This window comes from Prionailurus viverrinus, chromosome A2 (assembly GCF_022837055.1).
Source record: "Prionailurus viverrinus isolate Anna chromosome A2, UM_Priviv_1.0, whole genome shotgun sequence".
NCBI classification, from domain to species: Eukaryota; Metazoa; Chordata; class Mammalia; order Carnivora; family Felidae; genus Prionailurus; species Prionailurus viverrinus.
The window spans coordinates 13,559,375-13,578,267 of record NC_062562.1 but is presented as its reverse complement, the minus strand read 5'-3'; the positions used below and the strand labels follow the sequence as shown (position 1 = coordinate 13,578,267).

At 55.7% G+C, this 18,893-nt stretch overlaps 1 protein-coding gene across 1 annotated transcript in view; it reads right to left on the bottom strand.

Annotated features, from left to right (window-relative positions):
• Positions 1-4,054: 4,054 nt before the first annotated feature.
• SLC25A42 (solute carrier family 25 member 42) overlaps positions 4,055-18,893 on the bottom strand; it is a 31,027-nt gene continuing 16,188 nt past the window's right edge. Inside the window, exons 2-8 of the mRNA XM_047850604.1 lie at positions 15,468-15,582; positions 11,939-12,044; positions 10,203-10,228; positions 9,405-9,571; positions 8,917-9,033; positions 8,141-8,292; positions 4,055-6,309 (exon numbers count right to left, since the gene is read on the bottom strand). Coding sequence (XP_047706560.1) covers positions 6,002-6,309; positions 8,141-8,292; positions 8,917-9,033; positions 9,405-9,571; positions 10,203-10,228; positions 11,939-12,044; positions 15,468-15,548 — 957 coding nt within the window. The 5' untranslated portion in view covers positions 15,549-15,582 and the 3' untranslated portion in view covers positions 4,055-6,001. The remainder of the gene's footprint in view (positions 6,310-8,140; positions 8,293-8,916; positions 9,034-9,404; positions 9,572-10,202; positions 10,229-11,938; positions 12,045-15,467; positions 15,583-18,893) is intronic.

Sequence of the window (18,893 nt, the reverse complement as noted above, 5' to 3'; positions counted from 1 at the left end):
AGGGAAATGGAGGTGGCGGATAAAGTTGTAGAGATCTTGCAGGAGGAACAGAAAGATAAAAGATAATGGAAAACAAGGGAGGGGACAAAGGAAATCAGAGGACTGACCCAGAAGAATCTTCCAAAGAAAGAGAGTTCTGGAAAGAGACATCCGAGCAGAGGGAGGCGCTGATGGAGCCAGGCAATGGGAACTCCCCAGGACCGCACGGTTCCAGGTGCTGCCGGACGAGAACCCCATCCCTAGGCACGTGTCGGGAAGTTTCAGAATGAAGTCCCAGCCAGGACAGAACAGGCCACACCTACTGGCCCAGGACTCCGAGATGATGGAGCGTCGCCTCCTCGTTCTGCTGGTCCCGCACTATGGCCGACACCCCGGGAGCCCCCGAAACCGGTGCCCTGAGCCCACCGGCACAGACCCCCGGCGGTGGTGCCTCTGGCCACCTGGCCCTTCCCTTGCTCAGCCAGGGCTCTGCGTGCTCTCTGCTCTCAGAGCTCAACACCACGTGGTTTAGGGACACACAGGAAGTTGAAAACACCTAAAGAAAAGCAAGAGAGTGACCGGCACGAGGCGCACATGGGACAGCCAAGGCAGGAAGAACCCATGACGGTCACAGGCTTTCGCTGCCGTGCGTTAAACCACAGCGGTCTTACAGACTCTTTTGGGGACACATTTCACAATTAAAAAAAAAAAAGACTGAGAGACACAAGGTGGAGCCACAGAGGAAAATAGGGAAGATAGAAGGGGGTGGTCAGGACCCTGTGTTTCCAGGAGGGGAAGTATTACCTTAACTGCCATGTCAGTGGCAGTCACCACACCTCAGGCCTTCTCACAGGAGGGATGATTCTGCCCCAAAGGGTTACTAGTCAATGTCTGGAGGCATTTTTTTCTGGAGACATTTTTGGCTGTCATGATTGAGCGGGGACAGGGACACTACTGCAGCTGGTGGGCGGAGGCCAAGGGTGCCGCTCAACAACCTGAGGTGCCCAGGACGGCCCCCACCCCGGAAGTCCGCAATGCCCCGGCCCAGCAGCCCTATGTGACAAGAAACGCAACGTGTCATTTCTAAACCGGCTGAAGAAAAGAGGATTTAAAAGAAAAAGAAAAAGGAAAACCCAATGGCAAGTCAAACTTTCAATGACTCCAGAGAAACGAGCAAAGGAGAAAAACAGCGGAAAGAAAAGGCACAGAACAAACTGGAAGCAGGACCCAAGATGCACCTTGGAGCCACTCTTGTCCGGGTCCCTGGGACCTCCACCTTGTCCAGTCCTCAGGCCTCCTCCTGACCTTGCTGTCTCTTCCCCTGTCACCGCCTGGCCACCACCCACGCCCTGGATGTCCTGCTGCTTCCCCCGTCAGAATAGTGAGGATCTGCAAGCCTGGCCTTGGTGAGGATAGGCGCTGAATGACACCCTCCCCAAATTCACAGAAGTCCTAACCTCTAGGACCTCAGAGTGGGGCCGGATTTGGATACCAGGGCTTTAAAGAGACGATTACGTTAAAATGAGGCCATGAAGGTGGGTCCTGAGAAGGGGAAATTTGCTTTTTTTTCTTTTTTCTATTACGACGAAATTTAGATACAGAAAAGCACAGAGGGAAGGCGATAGGAAGACAGCCGGCAGCCAAGAAAAGGCCTGGACACGTCCTTTCCTCAAGACCTTGGAAGGAATCAAACCCACTGACACGCTGATTTTGGACTTCTGGTCTCCAGAACCGTAAGAGAATACATTTGGGTTTTTAAGCCCCCCGGTCTGGGGTGCTTCGTTAAGGCAGGCACAGGAAACTCAAGACAGTGAGGGTGTGTGATATAAATGGCTACCATCTCCTTGCAGGAGTATCTGGCATTTCTGTTCATCTCTGGATAGATTTCCCCAAAAGATGACCCTGTCACGAGGACTCAGGGCCCATGGTTTACCTGGGAGGTCACCCCAGGGAGACTCCCTGCGGATGGAGAAATGAAACGGGGAGGGAGGAGCCCTGTGGGGGTGCCAATGAACAGGTGACTAAGTGGGCAACCCGGGCTTGGTCCTGCTGGGGACCTGGGGGGACGGTTAGATCCGACCCGAGTGAACCCACCCCAGTGGTGAAGGGCTGTCCACAATCATTGGCCGAGGGCTGCTCCTGGGGTGTTGAGTCATGCTCCTACGGGGAAGCCCCCAGACTGGGTTGCAGCGGCTTACAGCCAAAAGCAGTTGCTGGCAGCCGTGACTGCTGGACTTAGGAATGGGCACTGGCAGCATCAGTTAACGTATCCCTCGATCCCTACCTAGCAATTTCATTCCTGGAAACCCAGAGCCACACTAGTGCGTGAACACAAAGAGGCACATAACAGACTTGCTTCAGAGAGTGCCAAGAAGCTCAACTCTGTCTTCAATAAACAGGATAAAGCGACTCATCTTGCCGGAAGTTGAGAGGCAGTTGAGAGCTTCAGGCAAGGCTGGATCCAGCAGCCCAGACAACGTCACAAATACGCCAACCCCTCTGTTCATCTCTGCTCCATTTTCTGCAGTGTCAGTTTCACGCTGGGATGGCTTTCTACCTTGTGGTCACAGGACAGTCCCAACAACTGCCTGGGCTGGTGTTTCTTCCCACAGGGCCCGTGGGAGAGAGAAAGGGTGCTTCCAGAAGTACTATCTGGAAGTGGTTAGTAAATATCTTCTCTGCTGTCATGGGTGCAGATGGAGTCACGTGCCCACCTCTATATTTTAGGGGATGCCACAGTGGTTGGGGGAAAGTGGGGAGTTGACCCAGACCCTCCCAGGTTTAGGGGCTGGTACAAGAGGTGGGACTGACCACAAATCAGTAGGACGTGAGAGGCAAGCTCAGCAGTCCCCAGGAGCCACTACCTCGTTGTCATGGCAACAGATCACGAACAACCTCAATGACCGTCAAGGGATGTCATCACAGGCCACCACCCCAGGGAAACGCCAACCTGTGGCTAAACTGAGACAAACAGTACACAGTAGAGACCAACGTGCAAGAAATATGGTTGATTGAAAGCAGCTCGCAGAGCAGTTCAGGGTCAGCAAGGTAGAATGTACTCAAATCACACCCCCACACGAGTGCGCACATCCAGTCGCCCCTCCTGCCCTGGCGTGTGGAGGCTCCCACTCCCCACCTCTGCTCAGGTGAGCCCTACAAGTTGGTCCAGGTAATGGGCTGCAGTCTCAATGGCCACTGAGACCTCTGGTGGCCTCCTCATCCTCGTGCCCCTGCTGACAGCCACCCTCGCTCCTAAAGCCTCGAGCGGCCAGGGAGCGGGGGCCCCAGCACATGGCAGACAGGCAGGGCATGGGAGAGAAACCACAGGACTTTGCGGCCATGCTGGCTGCAGCAGGATGCAACCCATCCTGACTGATGAGGTGGCTCGTCATGCGTGTCCTCAAAAGAGACGAGTGTTGGGGCGCCTGGGTGGCTCACTCGGTGAAGCGTCCGACTTCGGCTCAGGTCAGGATCTCACGGTTCGTGAGATCGAGCCCCGCGTCGGGCTCTGTGCTGACAGCTCGGAGCCCGGAGCCTGCTTCGGATTGTGTCTCCCTCTCTCTCTGCCCCTCCCCTGCTCACGCGGTCTCTGTCTCTCAAAAATAAATAAATGTAAAAACAAACAACCAACAACAAAAGGGACGAGTGTTTATGCACAGGATGGCTCCGGAAGGACACATGAGAAACTGGTAACAGAAGACACCTTGGCAGGGGGAACGGGCAGGCCGACCTACTTCTCACCATAACTCTTTTACAGTCTGAGTTTTCTAGAAGACCATGCTATGTATTAATAATTGAAACAATTATTACATTAAAAAGGTTTATTCAAGGGATGCTTGGCTGGGTCAGTTGGTAGAGCTGGTAATGTCCTCCCCAAATCTCAGGGTCCTGAGTTCAAGCCCCACGTTGGGCATGGAGCCTACTTAAAAAAAAAAAAAAAAAGGGTGGGTGGGTGGGGGGGGGTTTATTCAAGAATATATTTAAAAATCTGTCAAAATAACCTCAACCCTGTTTTTGGTTTGAAAGGGAGGGAGGGTTGGGGGTTAGAGCCGAAGAGAAGAGACATGGGCAGAAAAAAAAGTCATTTTAATTTTTATTAAATATACTCTCTTGGCACAAATCTTTTAAAATATATAAACATTATATATAAACAAAGTGTCTTCATGGCATCAAAATGTAACTCCAGATCAAGATGGACACCGGTGGGAGGGGTGTGGCCACGGAGGGCACCAGCCCAGCTGTGTGTGTGGCTGAGGCCCACTCGACTTGGGGAGGCACGGTGGGGGTGGCGGGACCTGGGGGCCCCTCCCCTCTGCCACCCGGCCTGAGGCTCAGAGAGCCATTCGTTTGGTCTCACCTGCCTGCGGTGGACCCCCCCAGCCCCTGCTGCTTTCTCTTGCCTGGTGGTCCTTGGGTCCCCAGCCCGTCTCCCTGTGAGGGGTCCCTGCCTCTCCTGCCGAGCCTGGGCGCTGGGCAGGGCAAGGACAGGAGGAGCGAAGTCCACCCAACAAAACAGCCTTGAGACCCTGGGGATGAGAGTCAGGCTGGCCGGCAGACACATGCAAGGAAGGACAGAGAGAGGGGTCTTCATACCTGCAGGGGCCCCAGGCAAGGACACCAACGGGACAGAACAAAGGGGAGAAATGAAGGTCACGACTGGAAATGTGCATGGGGCAAACACGCCCTCTTAGACCCTTTCACACATCGTCGCTGAGGAGCTCTCTGTGAAAACCGACCCTCTGGTCACCTCTGCCCGGAACCAGATCACACGGGTCGGGGTTTACTGTGACTAGACCCAGGGTCAGCCAGATTGAAGAACAAAACCAAAAGAAATCAAGAAACTCCCAAAGTCATTCTGAAATGTGATACCGAGCAGACCCTAGGGGACTTCTCCACGAGACCAGCTCCCTGGAGGTGCCCTGGGGTTCCCCAATTTCTCCGAGAATCCCCCCCTGGGCTACACACGGTCTCAGGGGCCCCTATTTTGGGAAGATCAAGGCTGCAAGTTGCCTCCATGCGCTCTCTTCATGGAAATCCGACAACCCTGTGGGTCTTAAACTGCCCTGTGTCTTGGCCTGCTCAGGTGGGGAGCCAGGGACATGCCACACATCCCCACAGGAGCCGCTGTGCCTAGGGGCAGAGGGCTAGGGCCTAAGGCCAGGCCTCTAGTGGTGCGGCCTGTGGGATAGCGATAGGGGTGGGAGCTTCCAGGCCCAGAGAAGGTGACCTGGGTGCCCAGTGTCCAGCAGATGCCCTCCGGCTAGGACTCAGACCCAAACCCGTGGCAATTCCTCAAACCCTGCTGTGTGGAGGAGACGTGACCCTCCTGGAAACATTACAAACCAGACAGGTGGGCGACAGAGGGGAAGACCCACTCCTGGTGCCCTACTATGGCCACGGAGTCCAGGATCCAAATAATCCTCTTGGGAGAAGGCTGTTCCGAAGCAGGAGGCTCTGGTGACAGGGGAGTCATGTCACCTGGGAAGTAATGGCAAAGGTGGGACAGGTGGGGCGGGGTGGGGCAAGAGGCTGTATTTGTAGCCCCAGCTGAGCAGAAGTCTGGCCCCACCTCACCAGGGCCTGGACAGGCTTCTCCGAACACTCTGGGACTCCCCTCTGTGGGCGCAGGGGCAGGTGGAGTCTGGCTCTGAGCCCAGTGGGCATGGGGTCACTAGAACCAGGAGCATGTCCAAGGTCACAGGGTGCCAGGAGGCGGTGCTGGTCACTCCCGGCTCAGGGCATTTAGGGCGACGCCTCCAGGAGACAGTGCCAGCCCAGGGAGGAGGGATGGGAGAGTGTGGTAGCCCCCGCCCACCAGCCTCAACATTGCACTTCAAGGGCTGCCGGCTGGTGGGACCGAGGCCAGGTCCCCCAGCTTACTCTACAAGGTGCTCCCGACGTGGCTCCCAGGGTGGAACCATGCGCACCCTCACTCCACGGGCTCAGAAACGAAAGGGGTCAGTGGTCCGCTGCAAGTGGAAGCTCGGCTCCCCGTCTCGAGAGCAGCCGGCCCGCGGGCTCCCTAGCTCTGCAGGTGCCGTAGCAGGATCTGCATGAGGTCGAAGGTGGTGAAGCTGATGCCCACGGCGATGGGGCCCTTGAGCCAGTTCATGCTCAGGCCCTTGTAGAGGCCACGCACGGCGCCCTCCTCCCGCACGATGGCACGCAGCGTGTGCGCGATGGATGCGTGCGGGTGACCCGTGACCCCGGCTGTCTGCATGCGCCGCCGCACCACGTCCAGGGGGTACGAGGCTGACTGCCCGATGAGGCCAGCGCAGGCCCCAAATATCATGCGCTCAAAGGGGTAGGGCTGTGGGCGGCCGCTGTACTCTGTGGACGAGGGACAGAGGGGCTGTGTGAGGGCGTCACAAGGGGGCACACGGCCCGGTCCGTTGTGGGTGCACCCCCACAGCCGGCACTCACACAGGCCCGTGCTCTGTCCCTGCCGTGGCTCAGGACTCCCCTGGCTCCCCTGGGCCTTCCCACCCTGGCCTCCTCACCTCCCGGCCATTCCTTTTAATCAAATTTGAGAAGAAAAGTTTCTAAAAAGGCAGAAACTCACAAATAATCCCTTTAACCAAGGCCTACGACCCAGAATGAACTCCCATCTGATCACTCTTGTTTTCCCATCAAGCAAAGAAGGAAAGTGATAGGGGCGACCGCGACCCTCTCCACCACCCAGCCCGCTCCGTGGGTACCCTCCACAGGGCTGCAGGGATGCGGTGAGGTGAGCAGCTGGGTGGACGGGACATGTGGGACACAGGAAGGGGCAGCAGCCAAACAAGAGGGGTTCTTTAAAACTGTGTGGTTGTAGGGGTGCCTTGTGGCTCAGTTGGTTAAGCATCCGACTTCGACTCCGGTCATGATCTCATGGTCCGTGAGTTCGAGCCCCGCGTCGGGCTCTGTGCTGACAGCTCAGAGCCTGGAACCTGCTTCAGATTCTGTGTCTTCCTCTCTCTCTGCCCTTCCCCCACTCACACTCTGTGTCTCTCTCTCTCAAAACTAAACAAACATTAAAAAAAAAAAAAAAATTAAGAGGCGCCTGGGCGGCTCAGTCGGTTAAGCGTCCGCCTTCAGCTCAGGTCATGATCTCACGGTCCGTGAGTTCGAGCCCCTTCTCGAACTCCTTCCCTCTCTGCCCCTCCCCCACTCACACTCTGTCTCTATCAAAAAATGAATAAACATTAAAAAAAAAAATTGAAAATTTTTTTTAAATTAAACAAAAGAAAACAGAAGAAAAACGGTGTGGTTGTAAAGGTAAACTAGGAATTACAAACAGTGGGACACCGCTATTCACTCAGCACGCTGGCCGGACAGGAAGGAATCCGCTGGCACCCACGTTGGGTGAGTGCATGGAGACAGGGCCGGGGGGCAAGCGGAGTACATCCCCAAACTGGGGGCTCACACCCTGGGTGTCTGATCACTGAAAACCTGGGAACACCCAGCAGCCCCCGGCAGGGGAGGCCCACTCCACTGCTAAAAGGCACGGCAGAGCCTCAGACCCGGCAGGGTGGACTCAGAGCCTCCGACCCGGACCCAGGGTGAACTGAGAGCTGGGGCCCAGCTGCACTCGCTGCAGGAGTAGGTAACTCAACTGTGGTCACCGTTTACAACATTACAAGGTATTGTTCCTGCTGCACATAGAAATGCGGGTGGAAGCATCAGCAGCCAGCGCGAGGGATGCAGTTCTTGTAAAGAGGCCTCAGCGGGGAGCGGGGCTGGGGGTGGGGAACACAGGACCTCGCTTCACCTGGAACATTTTCTTTAACAGAAAACATCTCGGAGCAATGTCACCACCTGTTTGCACCGGGCGGGGGCGGGTAGCAGGTATGGGTGGTGGCATATTGTTCTCTGTTTTTCTGCACTTTTTGAATTTCTCAAAATTACCTAAACACGAGAGGGCACTCCCTCTGCCGTCTAGACCGTACCCGGGACGCTCTGTGCACAAGTGGCTGCCACTGCTCCGGATGACACTCTGGATTTCACAAAGCTGGTCTCAAAATGCGGCACGAAAGGCTGGGAGTCTAGCAGCCTCAGTGGTGGCTTGATACGGGTCTTGTTCTGACTCGGACCTTGACCAGGCCCGGTGGGGGGATCTTAGAGTCCCGCCTCGGAGTGTGTGTGACCCTGGGAGGTGCTGCCCTGGCTTCCGTCTCCTTACCTCTGTGCAGGCTCTTGAGCGTCTCATAGGTGAAGAAACTCAGGCCGGCGTAGGGAATGACCCCCAGCACGGTGGGCGTGAACCCGTGGTAGAGGGTCTTCAGGCCCTCTTCTCGGGAGATGCGGATGAAGACGTGAAAGATGTTGCTGTACCTGCAGGACAGAGTGACAGAGTGCGTGGGCTATGGGCACGCAGAGGGGCCGCTGGCCTTGACTAATTCTCTGCTCCTCCCGAAGACGGGCGGGCCAGGGTCTGGATGTTGACGCCTTCCTTCTTTAAGGAACACAACCACATTGCAAAAGCTTTGGCATTGGAGGGGGAAATGCGTGCCTAAGGCTGTACCCCACCTTCACCTCCCAGGTCACTCTGCTGTGCCCAGCCCTTGTCTTTTCACCATGGGCATTGGTAATGTATCCGTGCCAATCCAAAATGGAGACTTTGGGGGACACTTGGGAGGCTCAGTCAGTTGAGCGTCTGACTTTGGCTCATGGTTTGTGGGTTCAAGCCCCACGTTGGGCTTTCCACTGACAGCTCGAAGCCTGCTTTGGATTCTGTGTGTGTGTGTCTCTCTCTCTCGGCCCCTCCCCGACTCATGCTCTCTCTTCCTCTCTCAAAAATAAACAAACATTAAAAAAAAATTAAAATGAAGACTTTCGGTTTGATAGAAGTACAAACGAGAGCCAATACTAGTAATGGTCCTAGTATCGGCTAAGAGAACCAATTACTGCCCGTGTGGCGAGTAGCGGCAGAACAGAACACATGGCCTAGGAACTCACATTTCCTTTGGGGTCACGGCCATCCTTGCTCTGACCAGGTCCAGGGGGTAGGTCAGCGAAGCAGCTGTTGTTCCAGCTAGTGCGCCTGCCAGGAGGCGGGGCCAAGGGGGCAGGGCTCTGAAAGAGGGGGAGGAGACGAGAGAAAATGAGGACCCCCCCCAAGACTTGGGGTGCCCACAGGTCTCAGCCAGGGGGGAGAAGCAAGGATTGGGCGGGGCCTGGCCGCCTTATGGCAGAGCGATGGGTCTCCTGGGCGGACATCATTCTAAGGTTCCCACAGCTGCCTTTCCTTGGCATCTGCTTGTATGCAGTCATGACGTGTTCCTTCCCTGCGGACACTGGGGCGCAGTGGGGATCAGGGGCCCTCCCTGGACTTAGGTTCGGAGGGGAGCCTGGGCAAACGAGAGTTCTGCCGTGGTGAGCGTGCAGAGACAGGAGGACAGGGTGGTGGTGCAGGGTTGAGACGGGTTTTGGGGGCGGCCACTCACTCTCCGCGGAAGCCATAGTAGTGGCCCAGGATGCGCTTGTACTCCTCGTGGGCGCTGAACTGGATGGCGGCGTAGGGCACCACGCGCACCATGGTGGCCGAGTTCCCACGCCACAGGCTGAGGAAGCCCTCGTTGAGGTAGGTGAAGTAGAGGAGCCGGAAGGCCTCCTGGAGAGGGGGGCAAGGTCAACACCCTCGCCTGCCCTGTGCTCCATCCATGGAGAACACCCTGTTTTGTCCAGCACTGTGACTGGGGCCACCTTATCGGACCCACCCCACCTTACCCCCCACATTCTCTGGGCTCCGCGCAGGGACCCCTGTCTCCCTACTCCTCTGGCCCGAGGAATAGTCACGAGCCAGGGGAAACAAGGTTTGCAGACAAGAGCCCCACACAGAAGGTCTGGCCGGTAGTCTAGCTTTCAAAGATATTCTTTAGCTCTTCCTGTATTACAAAGGTGATGCCTGCTCTCTGTTCAAAAATGAATCAAATGTGAAATTGTAGGTTTAGAACTTCAAGTCCTCTCCCCACCGCCCCAAGGATGAGTGTCTCCTGTCAGTTCCTGGGGTGGGCTGCATCCAGGCCGAGGTCGGGGCACTAGGACAGGCGGCCCTGGGGCTGGTGGGGGAGGCCTCAGGTCACCTGGCAGCCTGGGAGCTCGCTTGTTGGGGAGATGAAAGGGAAAAAACACTTTGAAAAACATCTTCCTTCACCCCTGGCCACGTGCCACCACCTCCTGCCAGCTCAGCAGGGCGGACGGTGATGGCCCCAGAGCCAGGAGTCAGTGACCCAGTGGCTCACCTTGGCAGAAAATCTTTTTGAAGACACTGGAAGAAAACAAAAACACAATAGAGACCATTAGATGTGAAGGACAGGACCTCGGTCTGTGGGACCCCACTGCTGGGCTCAGGTCTGAGCATGGGGAGTGCCACAGCCCCTGAGGATGCTTCCCTGCCAAGGGCTGAGGTTGGGGGTGGGGGGGCGCTCTGAGCAGGGTCAGTCTCCTCCAGGGAACTTCCTCACTGGCTCAGGGCCCCCTGCCTGTGAACTTTTCCCCAGGGAAGGGAGCTGCCGCCTCACTCCCCAGAAAAGCGAGGGTCTCTGCAGGGGCTTCTGCCCCTTGGGGTTGACAGCTCGGCCCACCCAGCCGGACTCCAATTCAACCAAACCCCTTTGGGAAAGGCCTCCCTGGCTCCAGCTGTGCAGAGCAGCCAAGGGGCTTGGTCCTCTCAGAACAAGTCCTGGGAGGTGTCCCCTGCCCAGAGCCGACCCTATCTTCTCACAGGTGCAGGCGGCCACCCCAACCGGCCTCCCGCACCCTTGATGGCTGCCGCCTCGCTCCCCGATTCCACAGTGTGCTCTGCCCTCGGGCGCCTGCGCCACAAGGGGTCTTGCAGCCTCCCTCTCCTCACTTTCCGAGCGTCTGCCGTGTTCCCAGGACACCGTCACAGTCTCATCTGTGCGGACAGTTGTGCACACCTACTGGCCTTCAGAGCTAAACCCAGCTCCCCGCAGGGCACTACGCTCCAGGTAACAGTACACTCTTTCCCACGTCAGCTCACTCCTTTGGGAGGAGGCTGATATTAGAGTCCTGTTTTGTGGATGAGGAAACTGAGGCACAAGGAGGCTCGGGGACCAGCTCGAGGAGGGCCTGACTTGAATCTGCAGTCCCTTCCTCCCAAACAGTTGAGGGGCAGGGGTCCCCGCTTGTGACTGCCCTGTTGTAGGCACTGGTCACTGTCTATGGGACGGAAAGGCCTCCTCTTCAGGGGACCCTGTGGCTGCTTGACCCCAAGGAGAGAGTGAACTGGGCCTCCCCAAAAGGAGTGTCCATGTCCTCATGCCGAGTAGAAGTGAATGGGACTTCATTTGGAAACAGGGTCTTTGCAGATGTAATTACATTAGGATGACACCTTACTGGAGTCGGGTGGGCCCTATATCCAATGACAAGTGTCCTTATGAGAGGAGTGGACACAGACGCAGAGGGCAAAGCAGAGTCTGGGGAGATGAGACCAGAAGCCAAGGATGCCTGGAGCCCTGGGAGCTGGAAGGCTCCTCCCCTAGAGTCCACAAAAGGAACCGACCGGTGATGACACCCTGATTCCAGACCTCTGGCCTCTGGAGTGTGAGCTGAGTTGTATATGGTACTTTGTGATGGCAGCCCTGGGGGGCTACCAGGGTTTCTAAGTGGATTTTTAAGAAGCATTTTTTAAAGTTTATTTATTTATTTATTTATTTATTTATTTATTTATTTAGAGAGAGAATGAGCAGTAGGGACGGGGGGCCAGAGGGAGAGGGGGAGAGAATCCCAAGCAGGCTCTGCACAAGAGCCCGATGCAGGGCTTGATCCCATGAACCGTGAGATCACGACCAGAGCCGAAATCAAGCAGTTGGATGCTTAACCGACTGAGTCACTGAGGTGCCCCTAAAAAGGCATTTTAAAGCCAGTTTGCAGTGCAGTTTGGGGGGGCTGCAGAGGAGGGCAAGCACCTGGAAGCATCTCTATCGTACACGACAGGCGGACAGAGAGCATTTACCTTGGAAGATGATTTTGGTTCGGTCCAGGGGAGCTACCGCCGTTTTGGCCAGAGCACCAGCCAGGGCCCCAGACAGGAGGGAGCTGAGAACTTGCCTGTGGTCGCTCTGCAAGAAAACACGCGGACACAGTCTGTCATGAGAGAGAGAGAGAGAGAGAGAGAGAAAGGGAAAGGGGTCTGCTCCGCTGGGGACCTCACTCAGGAGGAACATCTTCCTTCTATTCCTGGTGGAGGGCTGTAACTTGCACAGCTGTCCAAGTGTCACAGCCCTGCTGGGCCCTGGGCACAGTGGGGCACAGGGCAAGCCGTCATGAGTCCAGTGGCCACAGAGCCTGTGTGGGCGACGGTGAAAACTTTTTGGGTGACAGAGACCATCCACGTGAGAGGTGACCCACTGGCTGGGCTGTCCCATGAGTTTCCAACTTCTCAGAGACCGCCAAAATAGGACCGACCCCAAAAAGAAGAGTCACTGCACCCCAAGTGCAAACCCTGGCTGCGTCCACAGTCTGTGCGCCCTGGGCTCCGTGCTGCGGTGGTTAGAGCCAAGTCACCAGGGCCCTTGTGGGCTGGAGATCAGGCAGTGGTGTGAGGCAAGCAGACCCTCTGTGTCAGTGTGGCCCCTTTCCACAACTTTCCATCAGGACTGCCAGAGGCCAGCATTTGTGGTTCTTTTTCCAGCCAAGGTGAGGGTGACAGTGACGGTGCTGGCCTGCATCACGAGGCTAGCCTCAGAGCCAGCACTGTTCCCGAGTCTTCTCAAAGCTCCCTGGGAGGAGTTACACAAGAAGTCACCTGCTTACCATGTTGCTAGAGTCTCCATTCCCTCAGCTGACTCGGCCACAGAACTCTCGCCACCAAGGGGAGCACTAGGGCCTGGCGGTGCTCCCATCTTTCCTGGCTCCACAATGAGGAAGGATGGGGGGAGGGGCAGACCATTCAGTGATCTCCGGAGTCCCTGGAGTCTGACAGGAACGAGGTGCCCTGAGGATCCTTGGGACACACAGTGCGTATGGGGGGGGATATGTACAAGCTCCCCCTCCCCTTGGGGCTGCCAGTCCACGGGGAGAGCCAGACAGGAACCAAATCTTCAGACAAATGTGTTGAGTCACCAATCTTGGATGGCTGTGATGAGGGGGCTTAGGGTCCCGGGGGAACATGGGGTGGGGGGTGAGGGGCTGAGGTTGAAGGATGAGGCACAGCTAACTGGGGATGCGTGTGTATGTGAGATGGTATTACAGGGGGAGGAATGGAACACCCAGAGGCCCTGATGAGAAGTGGGGGGTCCTGAGGGACCACAAGACAGGCAGGGTGGTTGACACAGGGAAAAGGAGGGGGCGCAGGGAGGAGAGAAGAGATCAAAGGCAAGTGGGGGCTGGACTCCAGGGAGCCTGGGGGCCCAGCAAGCAGACAGGGCCTGCTTGTAACCGTAACCAGAGAGGAGACAGCGCCTGCAGAAACTCAGGGTGGAGAGACGGAGGCCAGGCCCAGGGGATGGGTAAGAGGCATGTGGGGGGTACACTGGCAGCCTGGGTCTGAGCGGGCATGGTGGAGTCCAGGGTCACTCCCCGAGTTTGCTCAGCTCAGTGGGTAGATCAAGGGTGAAGGGCTGGATTCCAAGTCTGTCTGCACACCTGGCCTGCACCTGGGCTCTGTCCTAACTGCCTGCACTGACCATGGCCTTTCTGATGTCCCTTTTCTCGTCTCTGACACTGATGTGTTGTCTCCTGGCCAGGTCTGGGTGCCTCCAGGGGCCGTGGTGCCCTGTGATCTGGCCCTGTCTCTGGAGGGCCTCACCTCCTGTTCCTTAATGCCCCCAGTACCTCCCCCACCAGCTTGGCCCTCTCTTCCCTAAAGAAACAATCTCTCATGGCAGTGTTTTCCCTTCTCGGTTTCTGTGGCAGAGCTTCACCGTGGGCTTCCATGTTCTCCTCTCTTTACAGAAGCCTGTCACTGGGCTCCCGTGCCTTTTCTGGATCACACAGAAGGTTCTGGAGGTCTGGTTCCACCACCTTGAGAAGCGTGGACGGCAGAAGCCGTGAGGTTCAGTGGTGTTCCTGGCAGCAGCTCCAAGGCCCAAGTGGCTCCCAATTTCCTCTCTGAATCAGTGTGATGACCGTTCGTCTCGCGGGCCGCTGAGAGCAGAGGGAGTCCCCTGTGGACAGGCCACGTGCCCTCCTGGTCCTAGAGGTGGAGCCAACGCGTCCCTTCCACGCCCTTCACTAGGCAACTTCCTGCGCAGCCTGCAGTTCTCACGGTCATAAAGCTACTTCTGCACGTCGGGAACACACGGCTGTCAGCCCTGACTCAGGATGTGGTGCTCCGGGGATGTGCTGGGAGCCCAGTTCACATGCTCGGCGGATGAGGCCGCTGCCGCCTGTGGCCAACGCTTCCGGTGACCCTTAAACGACCATGCCTGGCTTATTCTTGAAAGAGCTCGGCCCAGGCACCAGGGAGCTGTCTGTCTCTGTATGTATCATATGGAGAGCACCTGCGAATGAAGAACGAGGCGGACGGCCTAGTAGAGAGAAAGTGGGCAATCCAGACAGGATCCACACGGGCTGCGAACACCACAAGAAGATACTCAGCTCCTTAACCAAAGAAACGGCTTTACAGAGGAAGCTCCCCACCGCTGACTGGTCAAGTGAACCAAGACTGGTGGCAGTGGCTGGCTAGCATGGAGAACCGGCACTGCACGTGGCTTGGCACACAACGGGCGCTGGTCCTTTGGCTGGGCACGTCCACTTGGTGCGATTCAGGCAGCCAGCCAGAGGCAGGGGGGGTGACATCTCCCTCTTGTTCTGTGGGGAAGTTCACTAACCTGTGAGGGATGGGTGTGCCTGCTCTGGGGTCTGGCCTCACTCTCCCTGCATCCACCCCCAGTGTGGCCGTCCTCCCTCCCACCTGGTGCTCCAAGGGGGGCCTAGAATTTGAGGAGAGGTTGGGAGGGCCAGAGGATGCTGCTTCGGCCTTTGATGCTGTGGACTTTGAGAATGGCCCACGTGCCCTGGAGCTGGGTTTCTGTGTGGGCTGGGGCAGTCTGTGTTCCAGGTTCCACTGGAAGAACTTCTACTGGCTTCTATGGTGAACAAGGATGGAGCCGATCCAATTTCTTTAAAGGGGGAACATACCTTTTCTTCAAGTGAAGGGTGGAATCCGAGACGAGCTTCAGAGAGGAAAACTGGCAGCTGAGAGCACACCCCACACACGAGCCCCCTCCCCCACAGCTGGCCCTGCCCGTGATTAATTCTAGAATCTGAGTGAGAAAAAAGGACACTTTCTGACATTCTAGCCAAATCTGGGCGAGGTTCTGGCTTCTTACTAAGCGGCTGGGCAGGTTGGAACCACATGGCAAACGGGACTTTAAATGGAACGGAAGGTGGCCAGCCGGCACCACCTGCCCCTCATGGCCTCCCAACAACACAGCTCTGAAAGGATTGTGTGTGCGTGTGTGTGTGGTTTGTAATGGGGTGCAGGAACACAGAAGAGAGAGAGCTCATGAAAACGCCCATCGGGGAGGCGGGGTACTTGCCTTGGAATTAACAGGTGAGGGCAGGACGGCCTCGGCATCCTCACGCACACGCACCGCACTTTCCTTCACACCATTACCCATTCCAGGCCAGCTCCAGGCAGCAGGAGACTTGGTCCTGGGAGAGGGAGGCAGGGTAAGACCCAGTGAGAGGAAGACCTCCCCCACCAGCCTTAGGCCTGTGACTCATCCCTGAGTCACCTGAAGCGAGAACTGCCCTAGCTGGGTGCTCTTTCCAGCCTGGCTTCTGTCTCCTTACAGGGGAAGGACTCTGGCACCTGCATCTGAATGCCAATCCCCAGCATTGGCTTAATCATTCACAAAAGCCCTTCTCATCTTTGATTTGCTCATCACAAACAAGCCTCTGAGTTGTCTGTTTTTTTTGAACCGAGCAACAACCCCAGGCAGATGGGCTCAGAGAGGTTAAGCCACCCCTGCAAGGTCACACAGCAGGAGGCAGAGGTGTGGCCGGCTGTGGAGGCAGTGGGGGGGGGGGGGGTCCCCACCTGCCTGGACCCAAGCACCCACTGGGCTTTTGTCAGCTTGGACCTGAGTATCTATCAACAGAAACACTTAGAAAATTAATCGTTTTCCTACTGTAAGTTTGCCTGATGTTTCTGGCCAAGCTTACAGTAAAGGGTCCTAATACTTGAGGATTCCTCCCTGGAACCTATATTTAACCTCTGAGTGGAAGTGCATGCAAAGCCCAGCAAACCACAGTGACAGGAACAGAAGGAAAAAAGAATGAAAGACTAGTGTCACCAAGATGCCGACTGTGCATTGGTGTTTGGGGGATGGGGGGAAGCGGGGGTGCTCGGGTCCCATGCTTTAAAATCAGCCAATAAATTGGGGCGCCTGAGTGACCCAGCTGGTCAAGAGTCTGACTTCAGCTCAGGTCATGACCTCGCAGTTCGTGGGTTTGAGGCCTCGCGTTGGACTCTGCACCGACAGTGCAGAGCCTGCTTGGGGTTTTCTCTCTCTGCCCCTCACCCATGTGTGTGCGCACGCATTCTCTCTCCCTCTCTCCCTCTCTCAAAATAAATAAATAAATTTTAAAAAATCATCCAATAAATCAATACACTTTCCCACAAAATAATGCAGACTATTAAAGCCTCTCCTGCCCTCCAGGCCTTCCCAGGCCCTCCCAGGTCAATCCCAGGGCAGAAGGTCCTAGACAGCACAAACAGGATTCCCCTCCACTTGTCCTCTGCTGCTGTTTCCTACCTAAAATGGGCCCTGGCTCCAGGAAGCATGGCTGCTTCCAAGATGGCAGGAAGCATAAAAATGATCCCAGAGCACCCTAAGGTGCCAGGGAGGAACCAAAGCCAATGGCGGTGTGACAATGAGACAGGCAGGGGAGTCAAAGAGCTCCCAGTGGCCCACAGCTGGAACTCTCTGAACGACGAGTACTGGATTATCATCCAACATATAAATTAAATATCCACAAGTCCGCAGATAGAAATAAATGATGAGGGGTGCCTGGCAGGCTCAGTCAACGGAGCATATGACTCTTGATCTTAGGGTTGTGGGTTTGAGTCTCACGTTGAATGTAGAGATTACTTAAAAAGAAAATCTTTAAAAAAAAAAAAAAAGAAAGAAATAGGGGTACCTGGGTGGCTCAGTTGGTTAAGTGTCTGACTCTTGATTTCAGCCCAAGTCATGATCTCGTGGTTTGTGAGATCAAGCCCGTTGTCTGTGCTGACAACGCAGAGCCTGCTTGGGATTCTCTCTCTCTCTCTCTCTCTCTCTCTCTCTCTCTCTGCCCCTTCCCTGCTCTCTCTCTCTCAAAATAAATAAATAAACATGAAAAAAGAAAGAAATGATTGAATACAGAAATAAATGGGAAGAAGAGACAAATCCCCCAGGCAAATACTTTGTGCAGAAACTCCAATCTTGAGGGGGCATGGGTGCATGGCTCCCCACCCCTCAGGTGTGAGCTGCGTGTGGTGATTTCCTTCCAAGGAGTACAGGACACCTGACGGGTCCCACCTCAGCCAGGTGATCAAGGTCAATATCAAATGAGTCATGCTGGTGGCCTGTGCGGTGGACACGGTGTGCATCACGATGAGAAGGGTACTTCACCCACGTGGTCCTCATTAAACCCATCACACAGGGCCAACCATGAAAAAACAGCAAGCAAATCCTAGTTGGGGGGCGTCATACAAAATACCTGACTTGTTCTCCTCAAAATCGTCAAGGTCAAGGGGTGCCTGGGTGGCTCAGTCGGTTGAGCGTCCGACTTTGGCTCGGGTCATGATCTCACAGTGCGTGGGTTTGAGCCCCGTGTCGGGCTCTGTGCTGACAGCTCAGAGCCTGGAGCCTGCTTCGGATTCTGTGTGTGTCTCTCTCTCTGCCCCTCCCCCACTCATGCTCTGTCTCTCTCTCTCTCTCTCTCTCTCAAATAAATAAACATTAAAAAAATTTTTTTTTAGGGGCGCCTGGGTGGCGCAGTCGGTTAAGCATCCGACTTCAGCCAGGTCACGATCTCGCGGTCCGGGAGTTCGAGCCCCGCGTCGGGCTCTGGGCTGATGGCTCAGAGCCTGGAGCCTGTTTCCGATTCTGTGTCTCCCTCTCTCTCTGCCCCTCCCCCGTTCAAGCTCTGTCTCTCTCTGTCCCAAAAATAAATAAACGTTGAAAAAAAAAATTTTTTTTTTAATTGTCAAGGTCATCAAAAAAACAAGAAAGTCCAAAAAACTGTCCCAGCCCAGAAGAGCCTAAGGAGATGCGAGGATTAGATGTCAGGTGAGGTTTGGGGACAAGAAAAGGACATTAGGGGAAACTGAGGAAACGTGAATAAACTATGGCTTTTAATTAATAGTAACCTATCAGTATTTCTACATTTGTAAAAAATGTACCAAAGTAATGTAAAATGTTATTAAGAGGGGAAACTAGGTGTGTGGGGTGTAGGGGAACTGTTGTCTTTGCCAATTTTTATATAAATCCAAAACTTTTCACAAACCAACAACGAGAAGCTAGGCTCTAGGGACCTTTTCAAGCCAGCTGCTGGGGTACCGGCCTATAGGGTGCACCGAGACTGTCTCGTCCCCTCACCCCCTAGCGTGTACGGCTGTGGCTCCGCACCGTCCCTGACGCTACGGATTCCAGGGGATGGTCCCCACATCTGGGCGCTCGGATGGGTGGTGCAGCCTTTCTTACGGCTGTGTTGAGGCATGGGCATGTTAAGTGTGGACACATTCTGCAAAAGTGTCTTCCGGAGACAGCATCCAGCCCTTTGGTCCCAGCCACACGAGGCTCTGATCTGTGGCCTCACCCTCCTTCCATTCCTCCCTCCCTCCAACTCCTGCCATAGCTGCTTTGGAGGCAGGCAGGTGGTGCTCTGCACAGACGGGATGTACAAGCTCAGGTGGGGGCGGCCCGTGGAGCCCCCTGGACCTTTTTTCCCTCGGTTGCCTGGCTCCAGGACAGGCA